This window comes from Hippopotamus amphibius, chromosome 16 (genome assembly GCF_030028045.1).
Source record: "Hippopotamus amphibius kiboko isolate mHipAmp2 chromosome 16, mHipAmp2.hap2, whole genome shotgun sequence".
Taxonomy (NCBI): Eukaryota; Metazoa; Chordata; class Mammalia; order Artiodactyla; family Hippopotamidae; genus Hippopotamus; species Hippopotamus amphibius.
In genome coordinates, this window is record NC_080201.1 from 56,435,978 (window position 1) to 56,454,645 (window position 18,668).

Genomic DNA, 18,668 nt, shown 5'->3' on the forward strand with positions numbered 1-18,668 from the left:
TAATTATTTTGATGTTCAGAGTGTCCCAGATTTGACTAGTGGGTGACCCTTCAAACTGGCTGCTATGTCCTTGTGAGGTGCCCTATCATTTTTTCAAGCATTTCCTTCCTTCCTTGTACAGCAGGGAATTCCAGGCTCATATTGTGCCAACTCTGCCCTAGCCCTGGAATCACTCATTTTTCTAAGGAGCTTGCAAACCCTTGTTTTAGCCTTTAGCACACTGCTTACTTATGTGTCTTCCTCCATTAGATGATATTGTACTTCTCTGAGGGTACACAGATGTCAGTCTTACTTATTCTTATATCTTTACCCAGTTTAAGGCCTGGTACATTTGATGTTTACTGTAATTGTTATTTTATATATATATGTTTAGTTGCACTGGGTCTTAGTGCAGCAAGCAGGCTCCTTAGTTGTGGCTTGAGGGCTCCTTAGTTGTGGCTCAACAGCTCCTCAGTTGCAGCTCACCAGCTCCTTAGTTATGGCAATGTGGGCTCTTTAGTTGTGGCAGGCAGCCTCCTTAGTTGTGGCATGCAAACTCTTAAGTTGCAGCATGCCTGTGGGATCTCAGTTCCCTGACCAGGGATCAAAGCTGGGCCCTCTGCGTTGGGAGCATGGAGTCTTAACCACTGCGCCACCAGGGAAGTCCCTACTATAATTATTTGTTGAATAATAAAATTGATTTTTGCTATTGTTCAGTGATTAAAATTAGAGTTCAAAATTATGATGCTGATTGGTTTTCTTTTTTCCTCCCCCGTCTAGGAAGAAATGTTGACTATTTGGCAATGAGAAGAGGCAAAAACTGACTTCGTACTGGTATACAAGCACGATGAAATCTGACACTTTCGCTTTGTGGGCGGCCGGCCCCCACTGATAATGTGGGGAAGCCACTGGGTCCACTGGAAAACACTAATCTGATCTTGGAAGTGGCTGATTGTGGCAGGATGTGTCGACGATGATGATGGCAAGAAAGCAAGATGTCCGCATTCCCACCTACAACATCAGTGTTGTGGGATTGTCTGGGACAGAGAAGGAGAAGGGCCAGTGCGGCATTGGGAAGTCTTGTTTGTGCAACCGCTTTGTGCGTCCAAGTGCTGACGAATTTCACTTGGACCATACCTCTGTCCTCAGCACCAGTGACTTTGGTGGGCGAGTGGTCAATAATGACCACTTTCTCTACTGGGGAGAAGTTAGCCGTTCCCTGGAGGATTGTGTGGAATGTAAGATGCATGTTGTGGAGCAGACTGAATTCATCGATGACCAGACTTTTCAGCCTCACCGGAGCACAGCCCTGCAGCCCTATATCAAGAGAGCTGCTGCAACCAAGCTCGCATCAGCTGAAAAACTCATGTACTTTTGCACTGACCAGCTGGGGCTGGAGCAGGACTTTGAGCAGAAACAAATGCCAGATGGAAAGCTGCTAATTGATGGTTTTCTCCTTGGTATTGATGTTAGCAGGGGCATGAATAGGAACTTTGATGACCAGCTCAAGTTTGTCTCTAATCTCTACAATCAGCTTGCAAAAACAAAAAAGCCCATAGTGGTGGTCCTGACTAAGTGTGATGAGGGTGTTGAGCGGTACATTAGAGATGCACATACTTTTGCCTTAAGCAAAAAGAACCTCCAGATTGTGGAGACCTCAGCAAGATCCAACGTAAATGTGGACTTAGCTTTCAGCACCTTAGTGCAACTCATTGATAAAAGTCGGGGAAAGACGAAAATCATTCCTTATTTTGAAGCGCTCAAGCAGCAGAGTCAGCAGATAGCTACAGCAAAGGACAAGTATGAGTGGCTGGTGAGTCGCATTGTGAAAAACCACAACGAGAGTTGGTTGAGTGTCAGCCGCAAGATGCAGGCCTCTCCTGAGTACCAGGACTACGTCTACCTGGAAGGGACTCAAAAAGCCAAGAAGCTATTTCTCCAGCACATCCATCGTCTCAAGCACGAGCATATTGAGCGCAGGAGGAAGCTGTACCTGGCAGCCCTGCCGTTAGCTTTTGAAGCTCTTATACCCAATCTAGATGAAATAGACCACCTAAGCTGCATAAAAGCCAAAAAGCTCTTGGAGGCCAAGCCAGAATTCTTGAAGTGGTTTGTTGTGCTCGAAGAGACACCGTGGGATGCCACTAGCCACATTGACAACATGGAGAATGAGCGGATTCCCTTTGACTTAATGGATACCGTCCCTGCAGAGCAGCTGTACGAGGCCCACTTAGAGAAGCTGCGCAACGAGAGGAAAAGAGCTGAGATGAGAAGGGCATTTAAAGAAAACTTGGAGACCTCTCCTTTCATAACTCCTGGAAAGCCTTGGGAAGAGGCCCGTAGTTTTATTATGAATGAAGATTTCTACCAGTGGCTAGAAGAATCTGTATACATGGATATTTATGGCAAACACCAAAAGCAAATTATAGACAAAGCAAAGGAAGAGTTTCAGGAGCTGCTTTTGGAATATTCGGAATTGTTTTATGAACTGGAGCTGGATGCTAAGCCCAGCAAGGAGAAGATGGGTGTCATCCAGGATGTTCTGGGGGAGGAACAGCGATTTAAAGCATTACAGAAGCTCCAAGCGGAGCGTGATGCCCTCATTCTGAAGCACATTCATTTTGTGTACCACCCCACAAAGGAGACGTGCCCTAGCTGCCCGGCCTGTGTGGATGCTAAGATCGAGCACTTGATTAGTTCTCGGTTTATTCGACCATCTGACCGGAATCAGAAAAATTCCCTCTCTGACCCCAACATTGATAGAATCAACTTGGTGATCTTGGGCAAGGATGGCCTTGCACGAGAGCTGGCCAATGAGATTCGAGCTCTGTGTACAAATGATGACAAGTATGTAATAGATGGTAAAATGTATGAGCTCTCCCTGAGGCCGATAGAGGGGAATGTCAGGCTTCCTGTGAACTCTTTCCAGACACCAACGTTTCAGCCCCATGGTTGCCTCTGCCTTTACAATTCAAAGGAGTCTCTATCCTATGTTGTGGAGAGTATAGAAAAGAGCAGAGAGTCCACACTTGGCAGGCGAGATAATCATTTAGTCCATCTCCCCCTGACCTTGATTTTGGTTAACAAAAGAGACACCAGTGGAGAGACCCTGCATAGCTTAATACAGCAAGGTCAGCAGATTGCCAGCAAACTTCAGTGTGTCTTTCTCGACCCAGCTTCTGCTGGCATCGGTTACGGACGCAACATTAACGAAAAGCAAATCAGCCAAGTTTTGAAAGGACTTCTGGACTCCAAGCGTAACTTAAACCTGGTCAGTTCTACTGCTAGCATCAAAGATCTGGCTGATGTTGACCTGCGAATTGTCATGTGTCTGATGTGTGGAGATCCTTTTAGTGCAGATGACATACTCTTTCCTGTCCTTCAGTCCCAAACCTGTAAGTCTTCCCATTGTGGAAGCAACAACTCTGTTTTACTTGAACTACCAATCGGACTACACAAGAAGCGCATTGAACTGTCTATTCTCTCATACCATTCCTCGTTTAGCATCAGAAAAAGCCGATTGGTCCATGGGTACATTGTTTTTTATTCAGCCAAACGTAAGGCTTCCTTGGCTATGTTACGTGCCTTTCTTTGTGAAGTGCAGGATATTATCCCCATTCAGCTGGTTGCACTCACTGACGGCGCTATAGATGTCCTGGACAATGACTTAAGTCGGGAACAGCTGACGGAGGGGGAGGAGATCGCTCAAGAAATTGACGGAAGGTTCATAAGTATCCCCTGTAGCCAACCCCAGCATAAACTTGAGATCTTCCACCCGTTTTTTAAAGACGTGGTGGACAAAAAGAACATCATCGAGGCCACTCATATGTACGACAATGCTGCCGAGGCCTGTAGCACCACAGAAGAGGTGTTTAACTCCCCCCGGGCAGGCTCCCCACTCTGCAACTCAAACCTGCAGGATTCAGAAGAAGACATCGAGCCCCCTTCTTACAGCATGTTTCGAGAAGACACATCACTGCCCCCTCTGTCCAAAGACCATTCTAAGCTCTCTATGGAACTGGAGGGAAATGATGGGCTGTCTTTCATCATGAGCAATTTTGAGAGTAAACTGAACAACAAAGTACCTCCACCAGTCAAACCAAAGCCTCCTGTCCATTTTGAAATTACAAAGGGTGATCTGTCTTATTTAGACCAAGGCCATAGAGATGGACAGAGGAAGTCTGTGTCTTCTAGCACCTGGCTACCTCCAGATGGCTTCGATCCTTCTGATTACGCCGAACCGATGGATGCTGTGGTCAAGCCAAGAAATGAAGAAGAAAACATATACTCAGTGCCCCACGACAGCACCCAAGGCAAGATCATCACCATTCGGAATATCAACAAAGCCCAGTCCAATGGCAGTGGGAATGGTTCTGACAGCGAAATGGACACCAGCTCTCTAGAGCGAGGCCGCAAGGTATCCATTGTGAGCAAGCCAGTGCTGTACAGGACGAGGTGCAGCCGGCTGGGGAGGTTCGCCAGTTACCGCACCAGCTTCAGTGTGGGGAGTGATGACGAGCTTGGGCCCATCCGAAAGAAAGAGGAGGATCAGGCATCCCAGGGTTATAAAGGGGACAGCGCCGTCATTCCATATGAGGCAGATGAAGACCCGAGGAGGAGGAATATTCTTCGCAGTCTAAGAAGGAACACTAAGGTAAGCCACAAACTTAGGAGTGAGTTGTAGGAGTGGCTTGCACAGTGTCTTGGTGAGAGTTCATGGATGATGATGAAGGTTTTCAAGGACAGCTTACCCTGGTACAAAACTGCTCTGGGTGTGGGTCTTTCCTCTTTGACTTAGCATTGAAAAGTAAGCAGTGTCTCAAATAGCTGCTGCCAGTAGCTCTCAAGTGGTAAGGACTTTGGATGGATAGCCCGAGTTGTCTTTGTCCAAAACAATAGTTAGGTAATTACCAGAACAAGCAGATCATGTCGAACTTGTCAGTGTCCTGACAAGTAGCCAAGCCAGTGACGATGTGCCTGGCCTTTCTTCGCTTAAACACCGGAATCCAGAATCATAGGCCTCAGTCTTTGACTGAGAAACATTTCATCCATACACCTCTTAAATGCTCCTGTTTCCCCTTGCTAATCTGTGAAGGTTGCTGCATTTTAGATTAGGACAAATTGGATGATTATTTTATTTGCACACATAAATCAGTGAAGGGTCTTCAGATACATAAATGAAAAACAATTTTGCCTTTGCGAGTTATAAACCTGTCCTGTGTTTGTAAAGTTGGAGTGCCCTCCAGCTCCTTCAGTGAGTTGCTGCTGCTGTCAGTGAGAGCTTCGGATTTGATTTGGGGACCACGAGTGGGGCAGGAAGGGGAAGGAGAGAAAGAGGAAGTAAACCGTGCGTGTTAGGAATGTCAGGCCTGCTGTCAGATATGGAGGAAACAGCCCCAAATGCAGCAGCAGATGAAGTCTCTTTATCTTTTTTTTTTTGGCGCACGGGCTTAGTTGCTCCACAGCATGTGGGATCTTCCTGGAGCAGGGATCAAACCCGTGTCCGCTGCATTGGCAGGCGGATTCTTAACCACTGCGCCACCTAGGAAGCCCTGGTCTCTTTATCTTGTATGGAGTGTCAGTGTTCAGGGCAGTGTACCTTGTCCTCTTGGACTTAGGCTTTGAGATGGAAAAGGTGTTTCCCAACTTTATTTTTTTCCCATTTAGAGTAGGGGAAATACTCTTTGTTTTTCAGAGAAAGACATCTTGGTGAGACACCACGACAGAACTCTGTTACACGGCGGCCCTCCCCCAGCATTGTGCATACTGGATGGTTTTTCTGCATTGAAAGCTTTTGCTCCTCTCCCTACCATGAAATGGCAGAGAACAAAGTCACTTGTCTGAAAGTGTTTGCGAGAACTTTGGAAGAAAGGTTGCCCAAAACTTATGTTATTATGAGACACACCAAATCAGAAGGATCTTGCTGTTTTGAGAGCTGACAGTTCTGTTGTAAAGTACTATCCGGAGGCCAGTTCTGCAGCTCATGTTGGTTAGGAGAGCCCTTGGAGATGGAGGGACGTGGTGCCATGGCCCTCACAGGGAAAACCTATTCACTTTGTGTTTCCTGATAGCATACAGCATGCTGCTCAATGACTACTGGCCAGAGCTTCCAGAATTTTCTTACATATGCAGTTTCAGAAAGGGCAGGGCAGTATCATCGTGTGTTCTGTTCCCCTCCCACTCTGAGCTGAATATTAATAAGTATCACAGGCAGTCTTCTGTTTGCTCTCCCTGTGGTTTGTTTTTACATTTGTCTACCTTCATCTGCCTTCAATATTTTGTTCTTCAAAAGTTAGTAGCGGGCAGACGAGTGGAAAGCAGTTCTTATTTAGGAAGTCAGAAAGTAGCCTGACCAGCCTGCCAGTGTTTCCCCAGAGCTCTCCTGCTTGATGATATTGGAATCCCAACATTTTGAACGTTTTGACTTTCTTCTCTTCCTCCTCCACTGCCAATGAAGACTGATGCCAGCACAGCTTATCTAAATGCTGACAGTCTTCTGATTGTGGGGGTGTTTGCACACCTGGGAATTAGGAAGGTGGCATAATATCACACTGTGAATCATAACTTTTTCTGACTTCTAGCTACATTTTTAATACTGTTGAAAATAATGCTTTTAAAACACATTCCCAAACAAGCTGTGCTTTAAAGGGTAGGCTCAGCAGAGAACGATGAGCCTCTGAGGCGCTGCCTCCACGCTGGTAATGAGTGCCTCCTAACCTAGAGCTGCCTCCTGCTGGGTTGCTGGGTCAGCATGCAAGACGTGATCAACTTCCTGTCTGTCTTGTTACGTGGGCCACACCTCTTCAAGTCAAATAAAAATGATACCTCTGGCCCAAGAGCAGTAGCGTGCCAGAAGTCATTTAGGAGTATCCTTTGGAAAGACTGAGCAAAAGGTGAAATTGTCTTTTCCTGCCTTGGAAAATGGTGCCTTAAAATGAGCATAGCTGCTTTGTCATCCTAGTGCAGCGATGAGTGTAAGTCTTCATTCTGTTCCTGGTTGGAGCAAACCTCCTATTAAAATTTGCTGCCGTTAAGAAATCCGACTGACACTTGTTTTACTGGAAAAGCAAGATACCATGAGGCAGAGAATGCCAAGCCAGCCCCTCCGTGGGGGATTTGGCCTTTGATTTTTACCGGCATGACAAAGCAATACAGTATTTATTTGAAGTGAGTAGAGAGCCAGTGGATAATGGAAAACACACTTAGTCCCTCCTGCATGCCAGACACCACTGGGGACATGGCACAGATCCTTCTTGCTCAGACCTTAGCACCCAGTTGAGGCAGCAAGACCTACACAGCTTCTGAAAATAGGTGGTCTGGCTAGAAGCGCGAGGGGAAGGGGTCTGTGTTGGGGTAGAGCAGATCTCTGGTGCTGCGGGCGGGGGTGGGTGGGAGGTGGTTAAAGTAGTGCAGTGTGTGGTGATCAGGAGCTCAGGCTCTGGGAATCAGGGGGCCTAAGTCAAAACCCAGCTCCTCCTCTTCCTTACTGGGCCTCTGGGCACGTGATTCACCTCTCCACGTCCCTCAGCAGAAGGGGCGAACGTGGTAGCACCTTTCTCATTCAGTGTGAGAGATGGAATGAGGTTGTGCATGTAAAACACGGAGCATACTGCATGCTGGGTAAGCGTTAGTTGTTATTATTTAACTTGACCTTGAAGAATGAGTAAAATTGAAGAAGTTGTGTGAGGTAAGGAAAGGCTTGAAGGTAAATACGCACGTTGTATTCAAGCACAGGAGAAAACTGGTCTGGTCTAGCTGAGAGCTTGAGGGACCCCCATTGTCCCTCCTTTTTGTACAGGTTGTAATCGTGTGTGTGACTTAGCTGCTTTCTCAGCCCTTACCCTAGCAATAGCCCTAACAACAACCAAAAAAGCTATGCTCCAGATACCTGTGTGATATGGAGAAAGAGAAATTGCCCAGTGCCCTTGGCTAATATGCTAGATTAGCTCCTTACTGTAAAATTGGAGTTGGGGTGAGGGAGTGGTTTTCATTTCTGCTAATGAAAGTGCAGACTGTAAAGCAGACTCCCATCCTGGATCCTTTTCCCAGCCGGGCCATTTAGCAACCCACCCTCATAGTGGGAGCCTTCCGCACTCAGCTGAGTGAAATCGAAAATCTCCGCTTGCACCTCAGTGGGGTCCATGAATAGATGCTTTGTCTGTAAAGAGTTTTCGTTGCACATGGTCTCTGTCTCCCAGTGCCATGCGTTTGCAAAGATGCGATCAGAACCAGCAGGGTCTTATTTTAAAGCCAAAAAACAGGCTGGGGTGCCTTGCTCCACAAAGTGTGCTGTTGGGCAAGCTCAAATTGCTGAATTCAGTGTGCTTGACCACAGATTTTAAAGAGAAGACATTATTGGCTATTTACCCTTCTATCTGATGTGCTCTTATTTTGTGTTTTTTAAAAAAAGACAAAACAGAATGATAAAGAAAATCTTTCACTCACTCTAGCTACCACATGACAAGACAACCTATTGAAAAGCAAACCAATTCAATCACGCATTGTTTGGTCTATAAGGCACCAAGTAACCAGTTTGACAGTTTGTGTGTCCCCCCCCCCAGTGAATTGGCTTATTTCATTGGATTCAGTGAATTGGCTGGTTGTTGTGGCTTTGTGTGGACACAGCTCTCATTTTGTGAGGCCTAGAACAGAGTTAAAGTTTCTAGTGTGAATAAAAACCAGCTGGGGAATTGGACTGCTGGCTCCACAAGGAGGGATGTTGCATTTTGACAAGTTGAATGGTTTGAAATATGAGCTCTTTGTAAGCTGCTGGGGAAAGACTCTCAGTGTGTGCTTCAGAAAAGGCTAGCCCTACTCCGTGAGCTCTAAGGCCAGATTAATACCTTGGTCTTGAAAATGGGGTAGGGGTGCCGACTTGATGTTGGATTTTCTGAGTCCCGGAAGGATTTTATCTTTTAAAAGAAGTACTCTTGCTCCAAAGCACATGTTCATTCATTCTTTTAGGAAGGAAACATTCAACTCCATGCACCGGCGTTTCCTGAGCACTTGTATGCCTGGCGTTGTGCTAAGTATCATACGTGTGGTAGTTGCGTTCATCTAGTTTATGGCAACAGAGAATGGTAGAATTTATACATGTATTTACGTGCATTTTGAATGTTGCCGGAGCGGAGGTACAGGATGCTAAGGAATTGTATAGCAAGGAGTTTTACCCTCAACTGGGATATCTGGAAAAGCTCCCGAAGGAAATGATGTATAAAGCTGAGACTTAAAGCGTGAAGCAGGTAAAGTCAGTGAAGATGGAGGCTTCCTGGGGTGAGCTTTTGAGAAAACAGCGTGGAACTTGGAGCTGAAAAAACGTGGCATGTGCAAAGACTTGAAAGAGACCTAGAGTGGCTACTGCAGAGAGGGAGGGGGAGCTGGGCAGGATACCAGCGGGCGGCGGATCCCGTGTGAAAGATTTGGTACTTTCCTTCATTTATTGAATACCTACTGTATGCCAGGTATAGTACCAGGCATTTTCACATCCATTTTTCATCTATTTCTCTCACCAGTCTTAAGGAGGTGATTTTTTAAAATCCTGGTTTTTAGAGATGAGGAAACTGAGGCTCAGTTAGTGCCCACAAGTTAGTGTAGTTACTGAGTTGGAGGAGTTGCGATTTTGGAACCCCAGTCTTCTGATTCCTGCTTCCAGTAGGTTTTTAGAGTCTAGTCTTCAAGAAAGATGGTAATATTCAATAGCCAGGCACACATCTGGAGCAATCCAGTCAATTTGTTCCTTTCAGGCAAAGGACTTTGGTTATCATCTAAAGACATCTATTTCTCCATACTGCCCCCTAAGAACAGCATGGTGCTGTTTGTTTCTAACTTCAGTATCTTCTTGAGTAGAGGACAAAATAGGCATGGAGACACTGAAATAGCAACTGGAACTTTGGGAAATTGTTTTGGACTGGTGTCACTCAGTTCTCAGTTTATTTTAAGCCCAAAGAACTGCTGTAGTTTGTTTTTGGTGACAAAAATAGGCTATCTTTAACTATATGCTTTAGCTTAGAGCACACCTGTTCTTTAAAAAAAAAAAAAGAAAAATTACAATAGGCAACCCAAATCTATTTTTCAAAGAACAGAGAATTGCTCTGACCTTCACTGGGCCAACTTGTTCTCCTCTACCACCTAGTGATACTGAAATATCTTTGTAGGAGCAGATAATTTCAGCTCGAGTCAGGGATCGCCTCTACTTCTATAGAGAAAGGCCTTCTGAATACTTTTTATCCAGTAACTGAGAGGAGGCTAGCAGGTAAAAACTGAACCTCACGTCTCTGGGAGGCGATACTCCCAGAGACCAGATTCAGTGAGTGTCAAAGCAGGCAGAAATGTTTATGAACATTTTCTGGAACTAGTGGACCCTCCTCTCTGCTTATTAGCCCCCTGTTGCATTGGCCATTCAGTCTGAGAAGGCAACAGGGATTGACCCAGATTGCTGCCTTTATAGAGCAAAAAGCTTTATTTCGGACCTATGCGGGGATGACATGCCTTTCTTTTCCCACCATGCAAGAGGGAGGGTTAGGGATACTAGGAGACTTCGTGCTACTTCCTGGTACATCCCTAAATAAAGATGCTCCAAGTTGGAGAGTGACCAGGTCATAGTACTAACTGCTAGCTTGAAGGAGACAAGGCTAAGCATTAGTGCTTTCATAATAGACTTTGCCAGTGATAACAGATCCATGCTCAGGTTTTCTCTTAAGGTTGGGCTTAGATTTTTTCAAAGCCAGAAGGGGGAGCACCAGTCAGCCAAGAATACATTTGGGACATGAGCAAGTAACTTAATTGAAAAGGTCCTTTTGAAGCTGTGTTGGAAATATGAGAGAATCATCACCAATCAGAAAGCTGTAATGTTGAATATAGAATGCAAGAAAACACTTAGGGGAAACCTAGAGTAATGTGGCTTTTCTAAGATTCCTACCAGTTACAGTTAGTTCAGGGTGTGCCGCTATACAACTTGGCAAACCACGTGTGTGACCCTCTAGGGCTTTGCTTATATCATTTTCACTCTCAAGAGGGAAAATTGCTCCATTCAGAGGACACTGTCCCTGTTCTAGACTACGTTCTGTATATGGCATTCCTCCTTACAAAACAAAAACACAGACTGGATTCTGTTTTGTATTTACTTGATTAGGTGTGTTACCAAGCATTTAAAAGACTGTGCTAGGTGGTACAACCCCAGTGACCATGTTTTCTGACCCTGAAGTCTGAATAAGTAGTTTGACATGGATAAGGGTATTTATGGAGATGAGGAGAGAATATTCAAAGTTGACAGTTTAGGATCACTAAATTGCTGTACTTGCTATTCCCATAGGAGATAGAATATGCTTTATCCAGAAAGGGTGGCTGACCTCTCCGCTGAAGCTACGGGAGACAGTTTTTCCCGTGTGACTTGCTGTTTGTCTGATATCTAGATCACCTTTGCTTGCTGTAGATGTGTAGCTTCTCTAATACCGATTAGAGTGTAAGTTCATCAAGGGCGAGAGGTGACTTTGGTCCTAGTATTAGTTCTGCTGCTAGTCTGTCATGTGACCTTGGGTATAATTCATTAAAAAGGAAAAAATGCCTAAATTTCCGCACACGGGAAGGTTAGCCCATTAGGAAAATTGTCATATGTGTAAGTAGATGACTCTCCCTTGTTCAGTGCTCACAGAGTGATAAAGGGAATTGATTACCTTATCTGTTTTTTTAAAACGGAGTCTGTGATATAGTACTGTCAGTATGAACAAGATGTTCTGAACCCTAACCCTAACCCTCCTCACATCCTAGTAAGAGCAGTACAGTGTTAGAAGAAGAAAAAAAATACTCTGCACCCACAGAGATGGTGATCATCTCAGCTAAATTTGAAAAAAATGTAAAGAAACATTGGCCTTGTACATTATTGGAAACTGTTTTTGTTCAAGAAATTTATTGAGTGTCAGTTGCACATCAGGCTTCGGAACCCAGTCATCTTACAGGCTGCTAGAAGGGGTCCTTCTTCTTTGGCTGGCATTCTAATCTTTTTCTTGCCCCTTGGACTTAGAGGAGCTGTGGAGTGGGCTTACTGCCAGGTAGACAGGAGTTTCCCCTTTATGCTGTTCTCTTGTTTCAGAAAGGCCAAGAGGCCAGAGGCAAATTCCAGTCACCATTTCTCTCCAGTGCAACACTGGCGTAAACTATTGGTTTGTTTCTTTGCTTCCTTTGCCACCTGGTTAGTATCAAGACTAAGAATCAGGCATGTTTTTAAGGAAACTGTGAAATAAAGAACAATAGAGTATGTTATTTATTCAAAAAATAGCTATCCAAAGGACAAGGTGAGGATGATTTGAGCTGACCCAGTCCTTTGTTTATGTCATTGGTATTTCATCATGGAGATAGTTCATGTACAGGGAAAGAACATGGGGCTTTGACATTCATAGATCACTGGCCTCTGAATCTGAATCGTGGCTCTCTCAGTGCTGGGAGTGAATCTCTCTGAGGCTTTGTTTTTGCATCTGTAAAATGGGATTAATAACTCTTATCTTGAAGGGTGGTTGTGAGGTTTCAGATAACTGTACAGAGCACGTAGCACAGTGTGTCTAGCACGTGGCCGCTCCTGATTAATCATTATTTTCCATTTTGGACCCAGTCAGACTCTAAACTCAGGCGTGCAGATGTGAAGCTTGTTCTCAGGGCTTGGTTTCCTCTGGCTAGATGCTTTTTTCAGTTCAGCCTGCTACTGAGTGAGCCCAAAAGAAGAGAGATGTTGGGATGGTGTTATTTTCTTCTCTCCAGGGACCTGCTGCTGAGAGTGCTCCACTGACTCGCTAATGAGTGGCACATGTCTGACCTGGGACTGAGACATCTGGCAGGCCACTCAGAAGAATGGCATTTCCATCTTGACATGTGCCCAGTAACCCTTCAGATGCCTGAGGTGTTGCTCGTTGTATCAACAATCCGGCCCAGCTCTTGGCATGCACCACAAAGTCTGATTTCCTTCCTAGGAAGGTTTAGAATTAGTTGTGCAAGAGTCCCTGCCTGATTTTGTGACACCCTGGAGAGTCTTCAGTTATTTCAAGGAAGATTTTGACATTCCGTAGAGCAGAGTTTGTTTAAACCTTAACAGAGAGAATGAGAATGAATATCCATGTCATTCAACAAGCGGAGTTGCTGCTGTTGCCAAAGCTCACTCTCTGTTTGGTAAGTTGAAGTGCTGAACTAGGTTAGATCTTATTAGGCTCTTTGAGGTAAGAGGGATAAGACCAGCTCTCTAATTTAGCCTTCTATCTGACAGCAGAATCTCTTTGACAGTGAGCATGGTAGGTAGGTTGCAGCCTCTTCTTTGAATACTTACAGAGCAGTCCTTTCATTTTAAACAGCTGGGTTTTTTTGTTTTGTTTTGTTTTTTAAATTTCTCTGGCCAAAATTGCCTCTTTGTCTTCCCCTTATCTCTCCCAACATGACTGTACAAAATAATCTGCTCTCTTTCCATGAGATAGTCCTAGAGCTATTTGAAATAGCTGTCATCGTGCCCCATTCTTCCCTTGCCCCGCTTACAGATCCCTGGTATTTTATGTGAGTCTTTACTATCTTTAAAATTTCTTCAGGTTGTCATTGTACCCTTAATCATTATTTAATCATCCATTTATTTATTCTGCATATCCCAAGAACTTTCAGAAGAAGGTAATGAACCATGGTGGTTAAGAGTGCAGGTTTTGTAGTCAGAACTGACTTGGCAAGTAACAGAATTTTTCTGGGATTCAGCTTCTTCCTCTGTAAAATGGAGTTTTAACACCCACACCCACAGATCTGTTGTGAATCTGGAATGAAATAATTACATATAAAGGATTTAAGCAAGGATCCGGTACTTAGTAAGTATTCAGTTGATGGAGGCTAAATTTTCTAGCTAACTCAGATTGTTAGAACACACCTCATTGTCTTGTTCTGGTATTGAGAGGGTGGAGGAAGTATGAGATTAAGATTTACTGTCTGTTTACTAGAACTATGGTCAGAAGGCCTTACAGTGATTAGAAATAGCTTCCTGGCAGCTCTCTTAAAGTTCCTTTTTTTTTTTTTTTTTTTAAATTCTTTAACAACAGTTTATTTGGAAGCCTCAAGGTTTTATTGAAGAACAATGCTATTGTTATGTTAGTTTTGACTGGCAAATTCTGCTGGGTTGGGGTTGGCCAAAAGAATGTCGCTTAAATCCAGATGGTCTTCCTTGTGTATTCAGATTCTACAGCTAATGATTTAAATGGTATGGCGTTTTTAAGGGAGAGCGCACTTGACTCATTGTTAGTTGTTACGGGTTGCTACACTGTGTAACAATGGAAAACACTCAGCCCTTCTCTTTCTTTTAGTAACAGCTCACATTATTGGGTGACTACTGTAGGCACTGAGCCGCTTCCAGTACATCGTTTCATTTCACCCTCAGGACCACCTTGTGAGGAGGGTACAGTCCCCAAGGTGCTAAGTTACTTGACCAAAGTCACAGAACTTGTCAGTCAGGATTCAACCCCAGGTCTGTTAGATTTGGAAGCTTAAATTCTTTATGCTGTATGTCATGTAAGTAGAAGATGCTAGGGAGAGTCTAGATTGGTTAGATTATTTCACGTAAAGATAAATTGTAAATCTTTAATTTGCTTTACCAAACTTCTTTGGTAAAAAGTGTGAAATCAGAGCTTGTTTGCCTCAGGCAGTCTATGCGGGAGAGATAGCAGCAGCCACTCCCTGCAGCCTGAGAGGCTGTGTCACTGGTTTTACCAGGAGCGGGCATATTGCAAAGACAGGGACAAGCAAGCTTTGTGGAGTGCGCGTTCTTCTCTGCGACCCTCGGATCCATTCACATTGCACTACCGTCCTCCACACCACCGTGTGAGTGGGCTGTGTGAGGACTGGATCTGCTCTGCCTTTGGGTTGTCGTTTCAGATAGTGTCAACCAGCAGCCCAGACATGGCCTTGTTCCTTCTTTCATGTACATTTTATTCTCAGCTGGGTTTTTGTTTTTGTTTTGCCACTTGTTTGCACAGGAAGTCCCCAGCTAATCTCAGACTAAACAGGAAGTGATTTGTTCCCATATAAAGGGGGTACCAAAAGGAGTGAGGATGAGTAGGATAAGGAAAGGGAATGGTTGACTGACCTAGAAGCTAGTTAGCTGTCCTCTTTTGTGGGTTTTATGCAAAGATCCCTAAATACTTTTAAGTTGGGCATATTTGCAAATAAACCTGCCCATCTAAATTAGTCTCATTAACTTGGAAATGAAACTGAATTGTTGGAGGTACACCTGGATCCATTTACCTTGATCCTATTTGGTTATCCTCCTCTTTAGTAAATGTTTTAATAAAAGACCAAAATTTTAGGTATATTTCTGTAGCTTTAGGAAATTTACCATTGATTTAGAGAATTTTTGCCCCCTCATGGGATCTTCAAAATAAAAGGATTGAATAATTTTGGAGCAAAATATCTCAATAATGCCTATGAGCATGGGCTTTGGAGACAGATTCTCCTGAGAGACAGATTCTTCAGCACTGTCACTAGTTGTGTCATGTGAGACGTTTTTCCTTGGTAAAATGGAATGCCATAAGATTTAATAGAAATCGTATCTGGGACTTGCCTGATACGTAGTAAGCGCTCCTGCTACTCCAACTACATGAGGAAGGTGACTGCTAGAAACGAAAAGACAAGGAATTATCTTATTTGTCATGTCTGATTAGTTGGTTTTACCCTTTCCTAAGGCAGAAGCCATTGGGAATTAACCCCAGGCTGATGTATCAAAGAAAATTCTTCCTTGGGGCTTTCAGCAGAATGCGTGCTCTCTTTTCTGGAATGAGGAAATTATAAAAAGATTTTAGCCATCTTTGAGTGTATAATATCTATTATCTGTATGGAATGTTTGGAAAGTTTCCTGTTTACTCCATTGCACCCCTGATAAAGGATGTTGGACAGTCATCTCATTGTTACGAAACAAACATGGCCTGCTTCTTATAAACACCTTTGTTCTGATAATGCGGTTTCACACTCAAGGTGTGACTACGTGGCAGCTTGCCTGCATCTTGTGTGATACTTGGAGGAATGAGATGAGTAAGTGGGTCTCTTTATCCTGCTTGGAAACTTTCTAAGAGTTTCCACACCACTATGAGTTCCCTTCTGGAAGCCTTACTGATGTTTGAGTTGTATGTTGAGATTCACTTTGTTTTTGTGCTTTCTCTTCTCTTTCCTGGACAGAAACCAAAGCCCAAACCCCGGCCATCCATCACGAAGGCAACCTGGGAGAGTAACTATTTTGGGGTGCCCTTAACAACCGTGGTAACTCCAGAGAAGCCGATTCCCGTATTTATTGAGCGATGTATTGAGTACATTGAAGCCACAGGTAAGTGTTACCTAAGAGCTGATTATAGCTTTCACTGTCTACAGGATGATTTCTAGAGAGCCAAGCCATCTGGAGATTCTGGAATCATTTCTTGTTTCCGTAAGATGCTTTCTGAGAAAGAACTAAGTAATCCCGACAGCTGTCAGACTTGTGGATCCTCCAGCTTCATGTAGTTTTGAGGCTGTCGTGCAGGATCTTTCAGTGTGTGGGGGCAGTCCTGTTGTCAGGACTGCAGTTGTGGCTGGGTAGAATACCTTCTCTGTGCTCCCCGAGCTCCCTGTCATAGCGAGCAGCCTGTTTGCCCCTGCAGGTCTCTCAGCAGGGACAGGGTTTTATGTACCAGTGACCTCAGCGCTATACTGGATGCAGATGGTAACACATTTGGTTTAATAAAAGGAATGTGTAGTTGGTCATTGATCAGGTGCCTGAAATTCATATATTGATAGAATTTTTTTCCTGCAGTAAAAAAACAGCTAGGATGCTTAGAGATATCATCTAGTCAAGCAGCTGCATTTCACTTCCATTGACAACTTGGGGTTATCACAAAGGCTTGACGGTCTTAAAATTTTCTGTATTATTGCTCTTGAAATGATAAAATTTTACCTGTGTTAAAAACATTTATTTTGTTCATTTAGAGATTCCATAATGTGTCTCCTTGGCATTGTCTTTTTTTTTTTTTTTTTTTTTTTTTTTTGACCGTGCCTCATGGCTTGTGGGATGTTAGTTCCTAGACCAGGGATTGAACCCAGGCCCCGGCAGTGGAAGCTCGGAGTCCTAACCACTGGACCGCCAGGGAATTCCCATGCTTGGCATTTCTTTTGTAAACCCTGGAGCTTCCAGTTTCATGTCATTGTTTCCCTTGATTTTCTCCTGGGTACTTTCAAAGCTGATGAGTTTTTTTGTTTGTTTGTTTTAAGAACTTTTATTGAGATACAATTGACATACAATAAACTGTGTATATTTAAAGTGTACAATTTGATATTTTTTTATTAGTAATGTGTATATGGCAATCACAATCTTCCAGTTCTTCCCCCCCCACTTTCCCCACTTGGTGTCCATATGTTTGTTCTCTACATCTATGTGTCTATTTCTGCCTTGCAAGCTGGTTGATTTGTACCAGTTTTCTATATTCCACATATATGTGTTAATATATGATATTTGTTTTTCTCTTTCTGACTCACTTCACTCTGTATGACAGTCTCTAGATCCATCCATGTTTCTACAAATGTCCCAGTTTCATTCCTTTTTATGGTTGAGTAATATTCCATTGTATATATGTACCACATCTTGTTTATCCATTCCTCTGTTGATGGACATTTAGGTTGCTTCCATGTCCTGGCTATTGTCAGTAGTGCTGCAATGGACAATGGGGTGCATGTGTCTTTTTGAATTATGGTGTTCTCTGGGTATATGCCCAGCAGTGGGATTGCTGGGTCATATGGTAACTCTATTTTTAGTTTTTCAAGGAACCTCCATGCTGTTCTCCACAGCGGCTGTATCAATTTACATTCCTACCAACAGTGCAAGAGGGTTCCCTTTTCTCCACACCCTCTCCAGCATTTACTGTTTGTAGATTTTCTGATGATGCCCATTCTAACCGCTGTGAGGTGATACCTCATTGTAGTTTTGATTTGCATTTCTCTAATAATTAGTGATGTTGAGCAGCTTTTCATGTGCCTCTTGGCCATCCGTATGTCTTCTTTGGAGAAATGTCTAATTAGGTCTTCTGCCCATTTTTTGATTGGGTTGTTTGTTTTTTTGATGTTGAGCTGGATAAACTGTGTATATATTTTGGAGATTAATCCTTTGTCTGTTGATTCGTTTGCAAATATTTTCTCTTATTCTGAGAGTTGTCTTTTCATCTTGTTTATGGTTTCCTTCCCTGTGCAGAAGCTTTGAAGTTTCATTAGGTCCCACTTATTTATTTTTGTTTTTATTTCCATTCCCCTAGGAGGTGGGTCAGAAAAGATCTTGCAGTGAGTTATGTCAAAGAGTGTTCTTCCTATGTTTTCCTCTAGGAGTTTGATAGTGTCTGGCCTTACATTTAGGTCTGTAATCCATTTTGAGTTTATTTTTGTGTACGTATGGTGTTAGGGAGTGTTCTAATTTCATTCTTTTACATGTAGCTGTCCAGTTTTCCCAGCACCACTTATTGAAGAGTCTGTGTTTTCTCCACTGTATATCCTTGCCTCCTTTGTCATAGATTAGTTGACCATAGTTTATCTCTGGGGCAAAGCTGATGAGCTTTGAGGAGGTGATATAGTGGGTACATGATTATGTGGATTCTTGAGCATTAAGAGTTGAGCTCAAGAATATAGGTTTATACTAATTTGAAACCAAGGTAGGGATTATAACCTCCCTATGT

General features: G+C 43.6%; 1 protein-coding gene across 1 annotated transcript in view; it reads left to right on the plus strand.

Moving 5' to 3' along the window:
* Positions 1-18,668, plus strand: part of ARHGAP35 (Rho GTPase activating protein 35) — a 113,803-nt gene that overhangs the window by 39,881 nt on the left and 55,254 nt on the right. The window contains exons 2-3 of the mRNA XM_057713599.1: positions 760-4,633; positions 16,159-16,303. Of these exons, the coding sequence (XP_057569582.1) occupies positions 953-4,633; positions 16,159-16,303 (3,826 nt within the window). The 5' untranslated portion in view covers positions 760-952. The remainder of the gene's footprint in view (positions 1-759; positions 4,634-16,158; positions 16,304-18,668) is intronic.